Source organism: Pseudonaja textilis, chromosome 2 (genome assembly GCF_049901715.1).
Source record: "Pseudonaja textilis isolate UNSWEBS1 chromosome 2, rPseTex1.2, whole genome shotgun sequence".
Classification (NCBI taxonomy): domain Eukaryota; kingdom Metazoa; phylum Chordata; class Lepidosauria; order Squamata; family Elapidae; genus Pseudonaja; species Pseudonaja textilis.
The window spans coordinates 170,980,450-171,004,205 of NC_141991.1; the positions used below are offsets into that span (position 1 = coordinate 170,980,450).

Genomic DNA, 23,756 nt, shown 5'->3' on the forward strand with positions numbered 1-23,756 from the left:
CAGATCCTCAGTCAATAAGCTGAGGTCAACATACATTTGAACTAAAACAGATTGAAACTTGTTTACTGAGCTAGAATAAGGTGGGAGCTACGTGTACTTCTGGAACAAAGATGTTCTATGAAGGCCTCCACAATATGCTGTTGGACTATTGCTAAATCAAGAGCAGTTTGGCCTGCTCTGACTGGCAGCTCTCCAGCATTCTACTTAGAGCGAAGCAAAAAAAAAAATCTTCCCCAAATGTAGGAAGCTGGAGAGATCGTTATCCTGTAAGTAAATCATAATAATTTACAGCAATGAACTGCGGTGTTCCTATTTTCTAACTCCTGTTACAGCAATCGCCGATGGCACAGTTTCTCTCCAAGCTGTTGGCTGGGAGCTGTGCTTTCTCCCAACAGTCCTCATCAGAATGACGCTAAATCCTGAGTGAACAAAAGAAGGTTGCTATTAACAGGTGCTCCAAAGAAGAATCTTGTTCCCATGAATACCTTCAGCAGCTTAGAAAGAAAGATTTGAAAGGAAATGATTGCTTCTGCCACAATTAATAAAGGTAAAGTTTCCCTTCGCACATACGTGCTAGTCGTTTCTGGCTCTAGGGGGTGGTGCTCATCTCCGTTACAAAGCCAAAGAGCCAGCGCTGTCCGAAGACGTCTCCGTGGTCATGCGGCTGGTATGACTAAACGCCAAAGGCGCATGGACTGCTGTTACCTCCCCACCAAAGTGGTCCCTGTTTTTCTACTTGCATTTTTAAATGTTTTTGAACTGCTAGGTTGGCAGAAGCTGGGAAAAGTAACGGGAGCTCACTCCTTTACGTGGCGCTTGTCTGATCGACAAGCTCAGCATCTTAGCCATTGAGCCACCGGGTCCCAATACCACAATTAATAAAGCTTGTGTAATTTCAATCGTTCTGATACAGGTGGTCTTCGATTTACAGCAGTTCATTTAGTGACCTTCAAAGTTGCAATGGCACTGAAAGAAGTGACTGATGACCACTTTTCACACTTATGAGCACTGCGGCATCCCCGTGGTCACGTGATCAAAATTCAGCTGCTTGGCAACTGGTTCATACTTATGACCGTTGCTGCGTCCCAAGAGCCTGTGATTCCCTTTTTGGGACCTTTGGGCAAACAAAATCAATGGGGTAGCCGGCTTCACTTAACAACCCGTGTCACTAACTTATCAACTGCAGGGATTCACTTAACAACTGTGGCAAGAGAGGTCATAAAATGGGGCACTTGCCTCGCTTAGCAACAGAAAATTTGGGGCTCAATTGTGGTAGTTTGTCAAGGACTACCTGTACAGCCTGGGAGCCTTTTCCAATTCTTTCCCTTATGCGCACATAAACACCCCATTTCAAGACAAAGTCTCAACATTCAAACCAAATTCAAGATAAAGTCTCAACATTCAAGCCATAATTACAGCCTGAGATTCCAGACTGGTATACGACCACAAAACCTGATTCCCCTTTTTTTAATCCCTAGGCCTGGCCTATCTCTGACTTTTCCATTCCTCTGGGACTTCAGTTGAGAACATCCAACAGCAGAAATACCAAAAGGGCCCTTTGCTGGGTGGACAAGAGTGAAGGTTAAGGTTCTTACCTCTGACATAATTGTCCTTGTTGCTGGAGTATCAGGGCTATACAGGACTTTTCCAACCAGCAAAGGCTTCAGGGCCCTCCAGATAATCCTGGAAAGTGGGTTGGATTCCAGTTTCTTCATTAAGTTATTGCAGAAAGGTGCTTTAAAAACAAAAAAGAAAAACCAATTGTGGGTGATAAATCCCATGCCCAGAAAATTCCCAGCTTGGAGAGCACACCCAGGTTCAGGGGTGGGCTTCAAAAAACTTAGCAGAGTTCTCTGCTTGGTTGCTGGATGGGCGTGGCCATGGTGGGCATGGCCTAGTCGGCCTCCTGTACTATGGGGGGGGGTGTTTTCGCCCTCCCCAGGCTCCGGAGGCTTTGCTCGAGCCTCCAGGAGAATTCTGGAGGCTCTCTGGAAGCCGGAAATGGGCCTATTTCCGGCCTTCCCAAACTTCCGGGAGGCCCGTTTTTCAGCCTCCCCAACCCTCCCTGTACACCCTGCATCCCAAATGGGCCATGTGGGGACTCCTGGGAGGGTTGGGGCAGGATGAGTGGGGGTCAGCCAAGAATGGAATTTGGGGGTTCCCTGAACTGTGCAGAATCTTAGCCAGAGGATCTCCCGAACCCCCAGCAGCCCACCCCTGCCCAGGTTAATACAAAATTATCCACCCTTTCTTTCTCCTCTAGCTTCTCTGCGTTTGAGATGGCAAGAGATGGGCTTCTTAACGATTTGTCAGACAGAAAAAACATTTGCAAGCGTTCCTGGATTCCTATTACTTACTAGTGTAGTTGTCATAGAAATTCACGGCATCATCGTCAGAGCTGTTGCTTCCAAAGAATGCTTTGTAATTATGGTCTTCGTACCAGTTCAAGGACTTGATCTGCAGTCCCCCTCCCTCAGGGTGGCCACAAACAATCCGAGACACCGACTGGTAGATATCAGCAGAAGAACTTGTGGAATTCATATTGGTCAGGAACAGCACCTCTTGTCTCATGTCACTCCAGCTTCTCATGCTCATGAACTGCAATGCACGACACACAAAGAAAGGAAGATATGAGCTGTCAATGATGTTGTTGTTTTTTCTTCAAAAAATTTGAAAACCCATTCCATTGTTTTACAGAGTTGGAGCTATAAAAAAAAGTTTGCCATTGGTGTTTTTCCCAGTTTAGCTTATTAGACTGGAGACGTCCCAAAGGCTTTCTGTTCAAATACTGCCCAGATCCATTTCTGCTCAGTATTTCTTGAGAGAAGTTAAGCTAACTTTTACAATCTCAGCTGAGGAATATATTATTACTCAAAAACGATGCTAATCACTATTTATTCATTAACCATTTTCCAACAAAATATTACGCCAATCCTGATTTCAACCAATTAACTAATATTAAAAGCCACTTTTTTGGTTATCAAGCTTATTGTGGTTGCAAAAGAGGTAGTCCTCGACTTAAAGTTGAGCCCAAAATGTCTATTGTTAAATGAGACATTTGTTAAGTGAGTTTTGCCCCATTTTATGACCTCTCTTGCCACAGTTGTTTAAGCGAATCATTGGATAATTTGGATGTTTGGCAAATCTGGCTTCCCAATTGACTTTGCTTGTCAGGTCATAAAAGGTGATCGTATGACGCTGCAACTGTGAAAAACAGTCATAAGTCACATTTTTCAGTGCCGCTGAAATTTTGAACAGTCACTAAATGAATTGTTATAAGTTAAGGACTAGTGTACATTCTATTGTTGATTCACCAAAGAATGTACACTAATTGAATCTTTGTTTTATATCTTACGGAAAGAAATAGAAATTCCTTCAAAGTATAGACACCTAATACAACCATTCAAGTCAATACTGTAATAATCATGACCATGCATAAGTTCTGATCCAATTGGGGCAATCAATGTTGTGATACATAAGCCGACCCCCCCCTTTTTTTAAAATAAAATGCCATGTAAAATGTACCATCCATGAATAAGGCAACCCTCATTTTTTATGGTATTTTGATTAAAAATTTGCGGGTCAGCTTAGCCATGGATGCACATATACTCAAGTATATAGGGGTACTTTAAAAAGATATTATCATATATACTTGTGGATAAGAGAGAGAGAGAGAGAGAGAAGAGAGGGAGGGAGGGAGGCAGGGAGAGAGAGAGAGAGAGAAAGAGAGAGAGAGAGCTGGGATTGTGGTTGTTCAGCATGATAATCACATGGATGCCTTGCTTAACAACTGTCATGACTTATGACCATAATGGGCAGGCTCTATTACTGTTGTAAATCGAGGACTACCTGCAAATACTCTCATATCGCACTACACAACTCTTGCAATCCACTAGCCATGCTTGTTGCCAGCGCTGGGAGTTATAATTGGGAATCATTCACAGTGCTTCCTTGTTTTTAATATGGGGAAAAAACCAGATAGTTCCCAGAGTAAAAATTTAGAGCTAGGTTTCTTTCCTTCAAAGTCTGATGGTCTGTGTTTTAAACACCTGGCCTCAATTCACAATTGTAAACAGCTTAGCCCCATTCCACAGAAAGTGATTGACATTGCTCCTTCAAATCACTTCTCAACAGCTGCAAATGGCTGGGTTTAAAATTTGCATGTAACTGAAATAGGCCAGGATATTCCCACCTTCATAGAAAAAGGCAGCCTAACAAACATGATGTCTCCCTTGCTTGTAAGGAAATAAAAGAGACTATATAATTCATTCCTGTAATGTATTTGTCACAGATATACAGGAAGTCAGACTATGAAAAGCAAGCCTCATGCTGCTCTTCCACAGCACAACGCCACCCAAAAGGGGCCTTTGTTTTGAACTTAAATAGAAACAGAAAAATGCTGTTTGCTCCTTGGAACAACTGCCAAGGAGAAATCACATCCCTCAGCCAGACCTAATTTGCATCCACATCAGCAAAGAGAAGATTGTATGACTAAAAGAAAAGAAGAACAGAAGAAAATAAAATACAGAAACTACATCAATGGACTGATGATGCAATAACATGGGCAGCATCCTGCCCACACGCTTTTATCTTTCTTGGTGATTTCAATCTACCTCATATTAACTGGACCCTAAACAAATGTACAACTGAACCCACACATGCAACCTTCTACAATGCAGTAACAAATCTGGGACTAGAACAACTAGTAACCAACAACACTAGACTTAACAACTGCCTCGATCTCATCTTCTGCAATAGTTTCAATTCAATTTATGGAATACAAATTAAAGAACCCTTTTCCAACAGTGACCACAACATGATTGACTTTGGTCTCAACATACGTCCACACAAAAATCATTACAACGATGGAATCCTCAATTATAACTTCAAAAAAGGCAACTATGATCTTATAAACAACGATCTCTCATCCCTTGATTGGCAATTTCTATTCTCTGGATGCAATACTGTAGAAGACCATTACAACATATTTTTACTTAAAGTCAAAAGAGTTATCAAACTATATGTACCAATAACAACTCCCAAAACCAGAAAAAACAAATTACCCAAAATAATAAGGAGCTTCAATCCAAAAAGAAGTCACTTTGGCGGAAAAACAAATCTGGTCACGTTGCCAACTTCAAAAGCCGATACAAAAATTTATGCCACCAGATAAAAACTGAATGCACCAATTATCACATTAAACCAGAAGAAAACCTTCTATGCACCAATTCCACCCCCACTTTCTACAATTTAAACAACAAATGAAAAGACTCAAGGTCCATCTCACCCCTGAAAGGACCTAATGGTAAAGACTGCAATGACAACACCATTAAAGCCAACCTCTTTAACACATTCTTTGGCCCAGTATTTGTAAACAGCAATGGATCATGCCCAGTATTTCCTAGTTGAACCACAGACAACTACAATGATCTAATACATATCGATTTTACAGAAGACAATGTTGAAAAAGCACTGCACAATCTAAAACCAAAACTCTAAGACCGGACAGAATATTTGCCTACTTTAAAAAGCTATCAACTGCCATAGGCAATCTTCTAAGCATAATCTTTGAAAAATCTTTCAGGACCAGCTCCTTGCCAAAACTATGGTCACAAGCCATGGTCATTTCCATATTCAAAAAGGGAGACCCCAGCCTAGTTGAAAATTACAGACCAATCTCTTTATGCTGCGTCACCTGTAAAGTCATGGAATCAATTATTAACCAATCCATCATCCTCCACTTAGCAACAAACAACCTACTCTCTAATAAACAATTTGGTTTCAGGAAAAAACTATCCTGTAATCTGCAACTCTTACACTGCAAAAACATATGGACTACACAACTCGATCAGGGCAAAGCAATAGACGCAATCTACATAGACTTCTGTAAAGCCTTTGATTCAATGGTACACGACAAACTACTCCTAAAACTAAAATCTTACAGTATCTCTGGACACCTGCATAACTTGATAGAAGCATTCCTGTCAAACAGACAACAAATGGTCAAAATTGGGAGTGTCCTATCAAATTCTCTACCTGTCAACAGTGGTGTCCCCAAAGGCAGTGTTCTAGGACCAACTATTTTCATACTCTACATAAATGACCTCTGCGATCATATCAAGAGCAACTGTGTTCTCTTCGCTGATGATGTAAAGCTATTCAACACCACAGGCAATACTGCTACCCTCCAAAAAGACCTTGACTATGTATCAGAATGGTCAAACAAATGGCAACTTCAAATCTCAACAAATAAATGCTCTGTCCTACATATTGGCAAAAAAAAAATAGAAAATAAAATAGAGGCTGAATAGTCAAGACCTTGTTGATGATCCAAACTCTGTCAAGGATCTTGGAGTACTCATCTTGAATGATCTAAGTGCTAGAGCCCACTGTAACTACACAGCCAAAAAGGCGTTAAGAGTTGTTAACCTAATCTTACGTAGCTTTTTCTCTGGTAATATTACACTAATAAGTAGAGCATACAAAACATTTGCTAGACCAATACTCGAACACAGCTCATCAGTCTGGAACCCACATTACATATCTGATATTAACACAGTTGAGAAAGTCCAGAAATATTTCACAAGAAGAGTTCTCCACTCCTCTACTCGTTGCAGAATACCTTATGCCACCAGACTCGAAATTCTAGACTTAGAAAACCTAGAACTACGCTGCCTTCAGTCCGATCTAAGTATTGTATATAAAATCATACATTGCAATGTCGTATCTGTCAATGAATATTTCAGCTTCAACCATAACAACACAAGAGCAAACAACAGATACAAACTCAAGGTTAATTACACCAAACTTGATTGCAGGAAATACGGCTTCAGCAACAGAGTGATCAATGTCTGGAATACTCTACCTGACTCTGTGGGGTTTCTTCCCCAAACCCCCAAAACTTTAACCTTAGACTTTCTACTATTGACCCTTTCCTAAGAGGTCTGTAGGGGGCGTGCATAAGCACACCAACATGCCTACCATCCCTGTCCTATTGTTTCTTTCATTTTCTTTTCTTTTTTTATTTTTCTTATATGTATCCATGTATTCATAACTATGTTTTTACTTATACCTATTATCTTGTAAGCAGCTGACAAAAATAAATAAATAAAAAATAAATAAATAAATAAAATAAGAAAGAGTTATATAGTGATCAGTAACCCTCAGGCAAACTTTTAAGGCAATTCTGTCGACTGTACTTCATCCTGATTTCACACAGATTCTTCTGTTACTGTAGTTTCCATTTTCCGGCTAAAAAGGGTTGATGGAGGTTCTAGGATTCAAGAACCATTTCCTCCAATGAGAAATAACTAGCATGGAAATTGTGATGATGGGACAAATGTGCACGTGCACACACACACACACACACACAGACACACACTCACAGGACGCCAGTCCTCCACTGAAGCAATGTGCTTAAAAAAAAAAAAAACCTGAAGTGACCTCAGACAGCTCAGCTCAGAGGTTATTATAGTTCAGAGTTTTAACATTCCAAAGCTGTGGAGCCGGAAGGAAAAATGGGAATACAGTACTTGGGTGGAACTTTTTTTCCCTTCATGTTTTGCTTAAAGCAGGGAAGTTGCAAAAGTAGGCAAAAGCATTTTTAACACTCCAAAATCTTAACGCTTTACACAGATTAGCCAGAACGGAGTGTTTATTTGCTCAGAAAGGAAAAAAAAAAACAAGTACTGCATAATGTCAGTTCATAGAAAAAAGAAAAGGAAAGGAAAAAAGGAAGGCAGGATTCAGGCTTACAAATAGAGATAGTGTAGATTATCACACAATTAATTTAACCCTTCAATCCACATTTCACATGATTTCCAGTCTCAGATTTCATTTTTGCTCCCCCTTACACAAAGATACATGCCTCATATTCAGGGTTACCCGCCAGGATCCAGCTACTTTGGTCAAAGGAAAAATATCGAAAAGCCGTTGGAAGCAACGCCTATATTAGCTCAACCAAAAGTTATTTTTATAAACTTGAAATAGTCTAATAAATATATCGCATTATTGGACTTAATACAACTCCCTCCACAAACTGCCCCCAAAAAACTGCCTAAGTAATTCATCCCAATTAATTATTGTAGTGAATTCCTGATATTCATGTTCCCAGAATGCTCCACTTGGCAAAGACAGGGGGGAAAATAGAAAAAAAAAATACCCTGTATTGACTTCCCAGTTTGGCTTGGCCACATTGGCTAGATCACATGGGTAATTTCTGCCTGGTCCTTGGCATACAAAGGAAAGGAGGTGGCAACTTTACACTAGGATGATGATGATGATGATGATTAGGACTTCCAATGCTTTGGATTATAATCTATCATAACCTTATATGCTATTAACATTTATCCCAGCAAAAGCTTTTGCACAGAGGGAATATAATTGTTTGTATATTTAAGAATAAACTGTGGTTATTCTGTGGTTATTCTGATACAGTCCAGTTGTAGCTAAAATTAGGTCTGTTCACTTCCTTTTCTTTGTCCACTTCTTATGAAGTCAAGCTGATAACACGTTGGACTAAGACTTCTTCTTTCATCTGAACCAAGAATTGTAGTTTCTTTCATTACTGGAACTAAGCAAAATTTGAAACAGATATGTTAAATGAATAAAGTGATTAATACAACTGGTTGTATTAACCCCAGTTTAGGTGCTTCAAGAAACTCAGGCTTGCTAAAAGTAAATGAAAAATTTCCAAGATCCTGCTCTTAGCATGCCACAAAATAGTAAGAGAATGGCAAATGAGGGCCCAACAGCTCATCCACATGGTTCTTGATGGGTGAATGCATCTAAGGGCTATATAAGGTACGCAAATAGAGGCATCCTCCTTACCCAGCCTGACAAAGCATGCATTGCAAGGTCACAAACAAGTTCAGTTCTTAAGTATTTGCACGGCAACACTGTACATAAGGGGTATAATTTCCATCACAAAGAAAATTTGTCACTTATCCCCCACCCTTGCTATTCCATGAACACCCACATGCCCAAGATCACAACTCAAGTTGGCTATCTCAACTGACATCATGACTTGAAACAGAAAAAACAAATTACCCGAAACAATAAGGAAGCTTCAATCCAAAAAGAAATCACTTTGGCGGAAAAACAAATCTGGTCACGTTGCCAACTTCAAAAGTCTATAAAAAAATTTATGCCACCAGATAAAAATTGAATGCACCAATTATCACATTAAACAAAAAGCAAACCTTCTACGCACCAATTCCACCCACGCTTTCTACAATTTTATAAATAACAACTAAAAGACTTAAGGTCCATCCCACCCCTGAAAGGACCTAATGGCAAAGACTGCAATGACGACACGATTAAAGCCAACCTCATTAACACATTCTTTGGCTCAGTATTTCTAAACAGCAATGGATCATGCCCAGCATTTCCTAGTCGAACCACAGACAACTACAATGATCTAATACATATCGATTTTACAGAAGACATTGTTGAAAAAGCACTGCGCAATCTAAAACCATCTCTATCTATTGGACCGGATGAAATATGTGCCTATGTCTTAAAAAAGCTACCCACTGCCATAGCCAAACCTCTAAGCATAATCTTTGAAAAATCTTTCAGGACTAGCTCCTTGCCAAAACTATGGTCACAAGCCACAATCATCCCCATATTCAAAAAGGGAGACCCCAGCCTAGTTGAAAATTACAGACCAATCTCTTTATGCTGCATCACCTGTAAAGTCATGGAATCAATTATTAACCAATCCATCATCCTCCACTTAGAAACAAACAACCTACTCTCTCATAAACAATTTGGTTTCAGGAAAAAACTATCATGTAATCTGCAACTCTTACACTGCAAAACATACGGACTACACGACTCGATCAGGGCAAAGCAATAGACGCAATCTACATAGACTTCTGTAAAGCCTTTTTTAAAAAATTTTTATTGATTTTTAAAAACAAACATAAACAAACAAAACAAAAAACATAAAAACATAAAACATCATTTTTGAAAGCTATATAGAAAATGTAGAATGGTAATAAGATATGAAATGGTATATAAAATGAATATGAATTTGAATTTGTGTCTGAAGGAAGAGATGTAAACCGGGATCAAGCTGCTTTCAAAAATGTAAAGCCTTTGATTCAATGGTACACGACAAACTACTCCTAAAATTAAAATCTTATGGTATCTCTGGACACCTGCATAACTTGATAGAAGCATTCCTGTCAAACAGGCAACAAATGGTCAAAATTGGGAGCGTCCTATCAAATTCTGTACCTATCAACAGTGGTGTCCCCCAAGGCAGTGTTCAAGGTCCAACTCTTTTCATACTCTACATAAATGATCTCTGCGATCATATCAAGAGCAACTGTGTTCTCTTTGCTGATGATGTAAAGCTATTCAACACCACAGACAATACTGCTACCCTTCAAAAAGACCTTGACTATGTATCAGAATGGTCAAACAAATGGCAACTTCAAATCTCAACAAATAAATGCTCTGTCCTACAAATTGGCAAAAGAAATATCTGAAAATAAAATACAGGCTGAGTCGTCAAGACCTTGTTGATGATCCAAACTCTGTCAAGGATCTTGGAGTACTCATCTCTAATGACCTAAGTGCTAGAGCCCACTGTAACTACATAGCCAAAAAGGTGTTAAGAGTTGTTACTCTAATCTTACGTAGCTTTTTCTCTGGTAATATTTCACTAATAAGTAGAGCATACAAAACATTTGCTAGACCAATACTCGAATACAGCTCATCAGTCTGGAACCCACATTACATATCTGATATTAACACAGTTGAGAAAGTCCAGAAATACTTCACAAGAAGAGTTCTCCACTCCTCTACTTGTTGCAGAATACTTTATGCCACCAGCCTCGAAATTCTAGACCTAGAAAACCTAGAACCCCGCCGCCTTCGGTCCGATCTAAGCATAGTATATGAAATCATACATTGCAATGTCCTACCTGTCAATGAATACTTCAGCTTTAACCATAACAACACAAGAACAAACAATAGATACACACTAATTGCCACCAAACCTGATTGCAGGAAATACGGCTTCAGCAACAGAGTGATCAATGTCTGGAATACTCTACCTGACTCTGTGGTTTCTTCCCCAAACCCCAAAAAATTTAGCCTTAGACTGTCTACTATTGACCTCACCCCTTTCCTAAGAGGTCTGTAGGGGGCGTGCATAAGCGCACCAACGTGCCTACCGTCTCTGTCCTATTGTTTCTTTTATATATTTTTTATTTTTCTTATATGTATCCATGTATTCATAACTATGTTTTTACTTTTACCTATTATCTTGTAAGCAATTGACAAAAATAAATAAATAAAATAAATAAATAAATAAGAAAGAGTTATACAGTGATCAGTAACCCTACCTCTTTAAGAACATTCCCCAGGCTCTGTGTCAGCATCTCCAAAGTTTCCTTAACATTCTCCACGGTTGAATTGAAGGGGATCCCTTTCTGGAAGAACAAATGGAAGGTTACAATTAACTGAAAGTTACTGCAAACTAGAAGGAGAAGGGATCAGTTAGACCATTACATTTAAAGAAAAACGAATATGGATGTATTGAATCAACAGGCCCAGTTAGGGAAAAACAAACCCAAATCTGAACCAACATCTATTTTTTCAAAAAGGATAACTTTGGAACCCCATTGGGCTGCTGCTTCTTCTTTGTGTGCTTCTTATCATCCTCATATTTATATATCTGGACATCTCATATGACATGACTATAGCTATGGATAATTACCTCACACTAACCAACAGGATAGCTTAGATCTGATGGTGGTCCTATGTTTCCTGTTCCCAAACATAATAAAGACTCAAATCTATTTGCTCCATCTAGTTTCCAGAAACATTTCTGATCAGCTATGATTCTTTATACTCAATAGTTGCTAACACATATGGTAGACAGAATAATACAGAAATTATTTAGAGGTGGCAGACTTTATATCCCCTGTAACTTGATATTTGCATTAAAATGAGCCATGTCTAAATACGAAGGGACGAATGAACAATGGTGTACAATGTTTTTAAAGAGCTTTACATCAGAGATCAGCAACTGCCCCTTCCCCAAGTCATAACTGGCCTCTGTTTTCCAACAAAAGGTGAAACCACCATTTTATGAGAGACAGCATCATAGATGGAAGGGCGGAAGCAGCAAATGGAATTTAGAGTGACTAAGATTGGGAACTGAAATACCACTCCAGTGTTTTTCTGAGTCAAACCACTAAGCCATACTTATTGAAGTTTCAGTGAGGAAAACTCCATCAAAAAGACAGCTGTGGCTTTTTGGGCCAATCTGTGGCTGTTACGTGCCAATAATACATGATTAATTTTAATTATCTGAAGACATTTTGGGAAGTAGCATCATCTGAAAAGCAGAAAATGAATAAGCATACTAACACAGTGTAAGAACAAGGAAAATGATGTAGAATTAACAGAGCTTCTATATTCTTACTCCCAAGATGGCCTGTGTACTATCTTGACAATGCAAGGTTAGGAAATGTCACAAACTATTACTGAGAAGAACTTTCTACCATGCCTTATTCAAATTGTGTTTCATGAAACACTTCTAATGAAAAGGATCCTCAAATACCGACAGAAGACCATAAAGTTGACTCTATAAAATTGTTTCCCCTGGTTTAAATATCTTTCTTCCTTCTTTCCCTTTTATAGCAAAACAGCTTTTTCCAACCAGGGGCACACCAGTTGTGCTGTTATCTAACACATCTGAAGGGCATCACGCTGGGGACAGATGGATTAGAGACAGAGGGCGTGTCTTTTTTAATTCTCTTATTCCAACAAAACAAAAGACAAAACTCCAGATTAAATTGAGTGCCTTTATTGTCTGTGGATCTTAAGCCCTAGGATGGGATCCTCAAACTTGGCAACTTTAAGACTTGTGGACTTCAACTCCCAGAATTCCTCAGCCAGCATAGCTGGCTCCCAGAATTCTGGGAGTTGAAGTCCATAAGTCTTAAAGTTGCCAAGTTTGGAGACCTCTGCCCTAGGACGTTGATCAAGATAACTGGATATTAAGCCATTTCTCATTTCTGAAGCTTTTGGATCATATATTTCTAGAATGATGGCACTGATTGGAAGTAACTGATGAAGCTTTGATGGTGGAGAAACAGTAGGAGCTTTGATAATAGACAAAATGGGAACTTGGGGAAAATATGGTTCCTGCAAGGAAGAACCAGAAGAAAAAGCTGGAGGGAGAAGCCTAAGAGGAGAAAGGAAAACAGATCACCGAGTAAATAAATAAAAAAGTTGGACTTGGCCAGGTTAGACTGCAGAGCAGCAGAATCACAAAACAAAGGACATCAAGCAACCAAATCTATGAGACAAGAAGCAATGAAGAAATGCATTTTATGTGACTTGGATGTGCCATTTCCCCATATCCTTGCAGTGTTAAAAAAAAAAAAGAGATTGTACCCCCAGCAATATTGAAAACATCATACTTACCATAAGTGGCTTTATGAAGTCCATATTATTCTGAAACGCTCTTTCTAGAGAAGCAAGTTGTTCTTTCGGCATAGAGCAAATTAAGGCACGGCTGCCATTGTTGATTGCAACCAGTTCTGGCAGCTTGGTTAAATTGCACAAGTCTTCCACGCTTATCTGGTAACCAGATGTGATGATCTAGAAATATTGCCCAGAGGTTACGCCATTGGGAAATCAGCTTTTCTGCTTCTTCATCACAGTTCAAAATATTAAAATTATATCATACCTGCCTGACATTTTTCTCGCCATGTACAGGTATACATCCAAACTAGACTGCGTTGTTTCTCTGTGTCATATATGTGTCTATATGCATATACATATTTGTATTATGTAGTGTATATAGGAGTGTTGACCCTTTGAGAGCTGTATACAACGAAGTTTCACTTTAATGCACGCTGATTAGTGTACATTCAAAGTGACAATAAAGTTATTATTCTATTCTATTCTATTCTATTCTATTCTATTCTATTCTATTCTATTCTATTCTATTCTATTCTATTCTATTCTATTCTATTCTTACCCCAACTCTTGGATGCTCCAGAGATTGTTACTTAATTCCCTATAATTGGGTGGGTTGCATGTGATATTGGAACATACAGAACATACAGATGGATATTTCTTACCTGATGGAGATTGACCTCAGCATTCAGGATTTCATCTATATCAGGCTGTGATAGGGAAGCCTTGTGGTGGAGAAATTCAGAGAACGTCTCATTGACAACCAGAAAATCCTGAACTTTGATACCTGCCGGGCAATTTTGAAGTAAAATCCATGACAAAATAAAACAATGAATTTTTAAATGACGTCAAAGTCATTTTAAAAAGATGTCTACATTAGTATAGTTCACTAGGTTAACAGCCATGCACTCATCTTTAATAATCCCGGAATCTATCATCTCTGGCAAGGAACATAAGGAAAAATATAGGGGAAGAAAATCAATATTATATCAGCTCAATGGTTTGGGAAATGCTTCTGTAATGTATTCAGAAAGGAAAGAGATTTTTTTGTTTCTATCTAACCACGTCAAGTACCGCTAACAGTTCTCATGTAGTGCAGCCAGTTCAACACGAGGAGATATCAAATACACTGTACAGGTAGTCTTTGATTTATGACCATTTGTTCAGCAATTGAAGTTATAACCGTACTGAATGGATGGTGGTTATGCCAGGTCCTTGGAATGGCCCCCATGGTGACATGATCGTGATCGGGGCGTTTAGCAATCTGCCCTCAACTGTGACTAGTTGACTAGTTGAGAAATAGCCCACAATCACATGTTCCTGCTGGCTTTTCCAGAAAGTGAATGGGGAAGCTGGCAAATCATTGGGTTGAGTTTCTTCCACCCACACATTTGTCCAGCCACTATATGATCATTCTACACTGGCTATTCATACACTCCCTTGCACTCTCCTCAATCCACACTGCACCCCCACATCCCTGACCTGAGCAGGACCTTTCATGCATCCTTCTCGACCTGTGCGTCTCTGCTAAGTCTACCGGCACACCTGCACCCCTTCCCCCCCGCCTCACTCCCTACCCCACCTGGCAATAGACAGTTACCAGCCTGCTAGCCTGGTCCTGCCAGTGTTCTCACTAACTTTGGTTGTGGGGAGCCGTCAGAAAGTTGCCTCAGCTAACAACTGTGGGATTCAGTTAATAAAGGCAGGAATTGCCTTCGCTAAGTGATGTGGTTGTGCTAACCGCATCAGTTAGTGATGGAAATTTTAATTCCATTTGCGGGTTGTAAATCCAGGATTACATGTAATGCTAAAAAGCAGAGAAAAGAAAAATAGGCATAGTCCTGACTTACATTAAAGATTGGCTTGCACCACTTAACTTTTGGGATGGATTCAGAAAGCTCTGTGGAAAAAGTTTTCTTCCCCCTCTCTACAAGCAAGGTTCTTCCATTGCCTCTGGCCTGAGTCACTCTATTATGTCTCCTTCTAACTGTATCTCTGACTAAGGAAGACAGTCTAATCTCTAACTCAGTACTGTGGTTTTATTTAAGCTGCCAATTCAGCTGAAGGGCTCTTAAAACCTTTTGTAATTGCCTACCTGATAACTGTTTTTAGAAAGTTAATTAGGGCATGATAGGTATGAAATTCAAAAGAATCAGAGTGTAGTTTATGGGTTTTATAAACCTCTTTCCCAATTTTTTAACCACTTAGGCTGGTTACAAGTTACTTTTGGGGAAAAGCATCTAGCGGAAAAATAATTAAAACACTTTCAGAATTACAGATAATTAAGAAAGTATATAGGTTTTCCTTTCCTTGAATGTATGAGAAGATCTGTATATCTGAAAAGGATTAAGCCCGCCCTTGAAAAACCACCAAGTCCTCTTTGAATGATTTCATTTGTGTTCCGTTTTGCTTTGCTGTTTTGACTATGGAAAATCCATAATTATGCTGGTAGGAATGTTAAGAATTGCCATCCTGGCATTTTTGAAGAGCACCACACTGGAGGAAGATACCTTAGCAGTGTGCATTGGGTCACAGATGTGGGAAAAACATGTCGGATCTTCAGGAAGACTAGCTGGCTTTTTTTGAAAAAAAATAATCTGCTCAAAGGGTTTATAAATATATAAAATGCTCAAAAGTGTCAGGAAGCCTGGAATGAGAATCCCAAAACCTACAGAGGAGGAATGGGTCTCTGTACAATAGGCAGAGTGGAAAGAAAACAGACGTTCCACAACCTAAAAAAAAAACAAAAACGGGGCTATCCTCTCTCTTTTTGTGCCATTCCAAATTATTCCTGTCTTAGTCAGACCCAATTTGGCAGACACCAATCCGGTAGAAGGTTATGAGGCGAATAAGAAGAAAAAAACCCACCATTTTCTCGTCTTCGGCTCAAGCATGAAGCTTCCGGGGTTACTATCGGTCAATGCTCTCTCGCCCAGTTAGTTCCTTGTTCTTTCATTTTATTTTATTTTTTTGTTTCTTACAAGCAAAATAATCACTGTCAGCAGATGGTTTGAGACAAAGGCTTGGCTAAAGCGGATGGGAGGTTACTTGAGGATGAAAAACCCTTTTAGAGCTATTTGTCATAGTCTCGAGTCAATTCGATTAGAGAAAAGAGAAGAGGAGGGGGAAGAAGACCGTCTGGGAAGAAAGTTAAAAAGAAATATTGTGGTGTCACAGAAAAGAATAGATCGGCAACTTGCTACCCTCCAGATGTTTGGGGCTTCAATTCCTATTATCCCCACAGGCCCAGTAGCCAGGAACTGTCTCTTTCCCACAGCTTTAGTGGGAGGGATAATCCAATTATGGATCTCTAAAATAAGTTTGATTTTAGTCCTGAAGCATCCTTGCGCCACTGGAAACAAAATGTAATGTAAATACCCAACTGCAAACTTCTCTGCTATCAGTGAAAAAACAACTTAGTCTCTGGATCACAAGAAAGCTGATAGGGGCAAAAAAACCAAAAAATTTAAAAAACTTTCCATTCCAAAGACATCCATGCAGGAAGGGGCAAAAGAGAGGAAAATTACAGCAGCATTACTTACACCCGTGCAATGCAAGCTCCATTTTTTGACACCGTGCATCTATTGTTCTTGTATATAACAAAAGACATGGCGCTTATTATTTTGACGAAGATGGTGGATCCTCTACTCCACCATAATATATTAGGGATAAATAATTGGTTCTAACTGGAAATAGTTCAATTGCTCAAATTCTTGTACCCCATCTCTTAATAAATCTTGCTAAAGAAAACTGCAAAAATCTTGCATGGCTGGAGGCAGCTGCCAAACAGTTGATGTATCACAACTCTTTTCCCCTTTGCTAAACTGGGCATGGGCGTGGTCAGAGCATGATGCATCTGGCCTGCGGTCCACAAGTGTGACACCCCTGGTCTACAGGGATTATGGCAGAATTAGTTAGATTACTGAGTTGCAGAAAAAGCTAATTATGCAAGGGACTAGGAACGGTCACATAGGATTTATTGGATATGAGATCAAAATTCAACTTGAGACTAAAGATGCATCCATACATAGAGCAAGCCCAGACTATTAAGTGCTTTGACAGGAAACAAGATAAACAGATTCCCAGCAAGGACAATGCTTATTTATGACTCTTCAGGAAGCCACAAAAGGCCATTTTAAATAGAGATTTTTTTTGCTACCACCAAAGGTGGGTTAATTGTTTCTGTTTTTAATGATATGGTACTTTGATCCTAACACTGTTGTTAGTCGCAAAGTTTCCAGAACTTTAGGTGAAAAAGCAAATGTTTTTTAAATCTCTACAGAGATTTTTAAAAAGGTAGAAAATATGAGACATGGACTTTTGTTTTTATCACCGCAGTGATATTATTGTATGCTCAAAGAGTGGAAAAGCTCAATACTATTTACAACAGAGAAATGGTTGGTGAAGCTAATGGAATTTGCAGAGATGACTAAATTGACTATCTTAATTAAAGAAAAGACAACATCTATATTTATGGATGACTGGGAACCCCTTAACTTTTTGCATGAAATGGAGAAAAAAAGCGCACTTACAACTTGTGGTTTGGATGATCAGAAGAAAAAAAAAGATAATAAAAATGTGTGGGTTTTTTTTACAACGATAGAGTAAAAGACGCCTTTGTAATTATACCTGTATTTGCTGCAAGGGAAACTGAAAGTTTCTTCTATTTATTTTTTTCTCCTTTCTGCACTTTATTCCTTTTTCCCCCTCTTTCCTTTATTTTTTATTAATCTTCATTAGTTTTTATTTTCTCTTTAATATATATACATACACACATGCAAATATAATTATATTTTTTGTATATAGATAAAGATAAAAGTTCCTATATCCAGCCATGTCTGACTATGAGGCTGATCTCCATTTTTTAGCCAAGGAGACAACATTGTCCAAACACATTTATTGGTCATGTGGCCAACATGACTATCTGCTGAGGCACATAGAATGCTATTACCATCCAACAGCAATGGTACCTATTTATCTACTCGCATTTGCATATTTTTTAATTCAGGAAACTAACAGGAGCTCACTCCATTATGCAGCACTTGAGTGTTTCCAGCTGCCAAGCACATCATCTTCAATGACTGAACCATCGCATCTCAGAAATATACTTATGTTGCAACTGAATGAAAACAGCTTATCCTAGATGATTGATGCATTCTCATATTTCCAAAGAATATCCCTACTGTAGACACAAAGGATTACTCAGAGAGTCTGGGAAAGGAGCAGAACGTTTTAACTAGTATAACTAACAGAAACAATTATTTGAATCCTAGATCAAATACATGCATATTTGTAATTTCTCTTGCGCTAAGCTCTTGACTTAGACTCAGCTGCCTTCCATTACTGGGGAATAAAAATTCTCATTAAAAGGTAAAGTTATATCATAAAATTGCTCAGGTTCAAAAACCACCGCTCTAAATGCTGTGAATTTCAAGATACATCAATACCAATCGGTTTGGTGCATAGCAAGGAATGTGTAGTAATATCTGAAACATTTTGAGGAGAGAGCAATGCTCTAAATCAGAAGGGTCCAATTGTGACAACTTTAAAGACTTCTGGACTTCAACTCCCAGAATTCCCCAGCATGGATTGAGGGTTGTAGTAGTAGTGGGGAGACTTGGGCTGTATTTCGCCTTCGACCATAAAGGCTCAAAAGATGATTATGAGCCAAGCATTTTTTCCATCTAACCCACCAGTCCCCAATCTTTCTAGCTTGGCACCCAGGCACTGTGTGTGTGAGAGAGAGATGGGAGTGGCAGGCACATGCATGCACATAGCTCTATTTCTGAGAGCAGTGGGCATGGCACACCAAGGGTGGGATTCTACCAGTTTGCACCTATTCGCTAGAACAGGTTGTTAACATTCTAGGCAGTTTAGAGAACCAGTTGTTAGAAGAAATTACTGGCCTAATCCTGTAAGGAAGCCAGGAAGGAAACATTCTGGTGTTGCTTACAGAAACTGCCTCTCCGTTAACCCTTATTACATTCTTGGCAGGACTAGACTTCCTGTCTCTGGAACTTCTCTGGAATTTTTTCCCCTCCTTTGCTGGTACTTTGCTTGTGTGGAGTGACCATTCAAAGTTACAATGGCACGGAAAAAAGTGATTAATGACCATTTTTCACACTTACAACTGTTGCAGCATCCCCTCAGTCATGAGAGGCCAAGCGAGGAGATGTGTGCCTTGATGTGTGTGATATTGAGTTGGCCACACCCAGCCAATAACATGACCAAGCCACGCCCACCAACTAAGCCACGCCCACAGAACCGGTTGTTAAAAAATTTGAATCCCACCCCTGTGGCATACCCTCCGCTTGCACGAATGGAGCTTTGCGCACGAGTGGAGGGTGCTTGTGCATGAAGCTCCACTTATGCACATGGTGGACACTTGCACTTGTGCACGAACTTCTGTTCGTGCTAGCAGAGGTCGCTTGTGCTCACACACAAAGACCCATTTGAGTGAGCAGAAGGCACTCGTGTGCACGAAGCTACATTCGCATGAATGAAGCTTCGCACGCAAGTGCCAGCACCTTCAACTTGCACAAGCGGAGCTTCACACATGCACACTTGCCCATCTCTCCTGCAGCACAGTTTCAAACAGGCTACAGCCCTGTCACACAGACCTGGAGGTTGGTGACCCCTGTTCTAATCAACTCACAAAGTTGCTCCAGGGAGAAACAGGAGAAGGAAACCTTACATACATCATCTGAAGAAAATGTGAAAGATAAATCAAATAAACAAATGCAATCAGAGGCTTGATTTGTTCATCTCCAGATATAATAATCTTCATCTATGGATAAATAGATGATGTGGCCAGATAGACTAGGGATTATGCAATTTGGAGTTTCACATATCTGGAAGACACCAGATTGGGGTGTTCAACAGCATCCTCAGTTTTATTTGGACAAATCTGTATTTTGGAAGGATCACAAGCTTTTCTCTTTTTTTGCTCGTGGCTTTATTCTTTCTCTAAAGAGTAGAATTGATCAAACTTGATAACATGACTGCCTGGTAGCTTTTCTTTCTCCCTAAGTAATACTAAATGAACGTTGTAGCGATTTATTTATTAAGTCTTGAATCTATTAGCCTGCAAACTGATCGTCATGACAGAAGCCACCAAGCAGTTTAAAACTCCTCTGCTATTTGCTGGCCACTGTGGTTTCTCATTGTTAGCTGCAGAGGCATTGCTAAACTGGTGGCAAAGATAAACATTCTGATTCTCTGCCTCCCCATATATTCTATAATGTTGTTCACCCTCTTTTACACTATATAGCCAGAGGTGGTATTCAGCAGGTTCTGACCAGTTCTGGAGAACCGGTGGCGGAAATTTTGAGTAGTTTGGAGAACCGGTAAACACCACCTCTGACTGCCCCCCCCCATCTATTTTCTACCTCCTGAGTCCCAGCTGATTGGCTGGGTCTTCTTTTGTTGCCTTGCAGAGGAGAACAGAGCTGGAAAGCAGGTTAGTAAGGTGGGGAGGGAATGGGATTTTGCAGTACCTTCCCCTGGAGTGGGATGGAAATGGGGATTTTATAGCATTCTTCCTCTGCCACACCCACCAAGCCATGCCCACCAAGCCAAAGAACCAGTAATAATTTTTTTTTGAATCCCACCACTAAATAAATATAAATATCATGCCCTACATTAGTTTCTGAATATGGATTTGTGGACAGGGTAATTAAAAAGTGGCTTTCTTGCATGCATACACCCTTCTTAAGGGTGATGATCTTCTCATTGTCTTTTCTTTCTACAACTCGATCCTAAAAAGTACATACTTCATTAAAAAAAAAATCACCCCTGAACAAACAAAAGTTTTGCTGACGGTTTGTTTAGACAACCCAAGGCAGAATCAGCTTAGCTCGGGCAAATTACAGGGACCTGACACAGAAACATTTCCACCAACCTTCTGTGGTAAATTCCCATTTTAAATGCGAGGAGGAGCAAGCTTGACTAAAAGAGGAAAGAAAATGAACGGGTGGGATCTCCCTCTCTCTTCCCTCCCTCTCTCCCTCGCCCTCCTCTCTCTCACAGCTTTAGGGTAACCTGCCAGAACAGACAGTCTGTTTGGGTCATTCAGAAAGCTTTGTGAGTTTTGACAGGAGAATGTTTCTATAGTAATAGGGAAGATGGCTTGGATGGAGATGGAGTATTAGAGGAGTAATTCTCCCCCAGGCAGAGAAGGGGAGGAGGATAGATCTCCCCTTGTGCGTTTTACTCTGAGTGCGTTTTATTCTGAGTGCTGCTACCATAAGAATGGAACTGTGTCATTTATAATAAAGAGTTGCTTGCAGTAAAATAAAATAAAAAAAGTCTGCATGTTTCCATCAAGGTCATCTTAATTATTCTCTACAGGATGGTAGGAGATGCATTCTCATATGTTCAGAATTCTACTTCTTGGGATTATCTCAAGAATGAAACTGGATGCAGTCAGTGGTGGGATTCAAATGTTTTTACTACTGGTTCTGTGGGCGTGGCTTGGTGGGTGTGGCAGGGGAAGGATACTGTAAAATTTCCAGTCAGAGGTGATTTTTGCCGTTCTCCAAACTACTCAAAATATCCACTACCAGTTCTCCAGAACTGTTCAGAACCTAATGAATACCACCTCTGGATGCAGTGCAACACACCAGCATGCATTCATGGCAATAAAATAGGGTTGTTGTTTTTTTTTTAAAAAAAAAGCAAGGTGGAGATTATCTTATAACTCTTGTGTGTCTTATTTTTTTTTTATGCTGTGCATGCTCATCAAATATTGATCTTAAGTTCTAGATCTCCGTAGATAAGCTGACAGAGTCCCAACATATGGTGAAGATAAAGGTTTATCACTGGTGAGAAATACATGGCCCACATCTTGATAAATGTAAGAAATAGCTGCCTCAGTGATTGTGCAAGTTCTGATATGAGATACCTGACCTGAAATCTCTAAGGTCATCCAGGACATTTGTTGGGAGAAATAAAAAGGGTGACTCTTTAAGTACAAACTGAAGGGAATATCTTTGAGTATGTTACCATTCAGTCCACTTTTTTGTTTTTCCAGAGCTGTTTGTACTGAAAGCCCCTGCACCGGTCACTATTTCAGGCAAAGAGTTGTCCAATCTCTTCTTAAAAGCCTCCCGTGTTGGCATACCCACAACTTTCTGGAGTGCAAGCCATTCCACTGATTAATTGGTCCAACTGTCAGGGAATTTCTCCATCGCAGCTGATAACTTTCAAAATATTCTCAACCTATTGCTCAAGTCTACATACAGCCTTGGTATTTTTTTTGTCACTAACCTAGCCAGCTGTTAACCAAGTAGGATTCTGGGACTTCCTGAGCTTTTACAAGTATTCTCAAAAGCTGAGAATGTCTCCCATGTGACCTAATATATAGAACAGCTTTTATTTGGTTATGGCAGTGTTCCCCAGCCAGGTACCCTAAGATGTACCAAAATAATCACTGACACCCTTCCCATTCTTGCACAGCTGAACATCACTGTACATATTTGGTAAAATATGCATTACCAACTCAGGCAGTGTTCAGGTTGACATTTGGTTGGGTTCCACTTGTATCAGGGAATTTGCTGATGTACAGGTAGTCCTTGAGTTATATAGCCACAATTGAGCCCAACATTTCTGTTGCTAAACGAGACAATTAAGTGGATTTTGCCCTGTTTCACAACCATTTTCTGGCCACAGTTGTTAAGTGAATAAGGCAGTTGTTAGTAAAACGGTTGTTAAGGGAATCTGCCTTCTCCATTGACTTCGTTTGTCAGAAGGTCACAAAAGTAATCATGTGACTCTGCAAACATCATAAATATCAGTCAGTTGCCAACCATCTGGATTTTGATCACATCGCCATTGGGGGGGTTGCTGCAGTGGTGGTATTTGACCGGTTTTGCCCGGGTCTGGCAAGCCGGTAGCAGCGATGAGCAGCGGAGACTGAACCAGTTCTCTCCACTGCTCTGCTGTTGGGCCCACCTGCCCACCCAGGTTCCCAAACTCACTTTATCAGCTGAATTTGAAGCACAGCTGCTTTGCGCGGCACAGAAGAGTGCCGCGTCAGTGGCTGAAGCAACCGGGATCGTGCAGGCTTGCAGGAGGGGAGTTAAAATGCCTCTGCGCCTGTGCAAAGTGCATGTTTGGTGTGCGTGTGCACGCAAAGCGCACCCACCAAGCCACGCCCACCGAACCAGTGGCAAAAATATTTGAATCCCACCACTGGGGTGCTGCAACAATCTTAAGTGTGAAAACTGGTCATAAGTCACTTTTTCCAGTGCTTTTGTAAGTCGAGGACTACCTGTACTGTAATATTAATTGAATACACACATTTCATTTCC

The 23,756-nt window shown here is 40.0% G+C and overlaps 1 protein-coding gene across 4 annotated transcripts in view; it reads right to left on the reverse strand.

Annotated features, from left to right (window-relative positions):
• Positions 1-23,756, reverse strand: part of ABCA1 (ATP binding cassette subfamily A member 1) — a 114,670-nt gene that overhangs the window by 48,539 nt on the left and 42,375 nt on the right. For all 4 annotated transcript variants that reach the window (XM_026718554.2, XM_087926460.1, XM_087926458.1 and 1 more), the window contains 5 exons: positions 14,112-14,233; positions 13,450-13,626; positions 11,358-11,444; positions 2,358-2,598; positions 1,596-1,735 (listed from right to left, as the gene is read on the reverse strand). In XM_026718554.2, the coding sequence (XP_026574339.1) occupies positions 1,596-1,735; positions 2,358-2,598; positions 11,358-11,444; positions 13,450-13,626; positions 14,112-14,233 (767 nt within the window). The remainder of the gene's footprint in view (positions 1-1,595; positions 1,736-2,357; positions 2,599-11,357; positions 11,445-13,449; positions 13,627-14,111; positions 14,234-23,756) is intronic.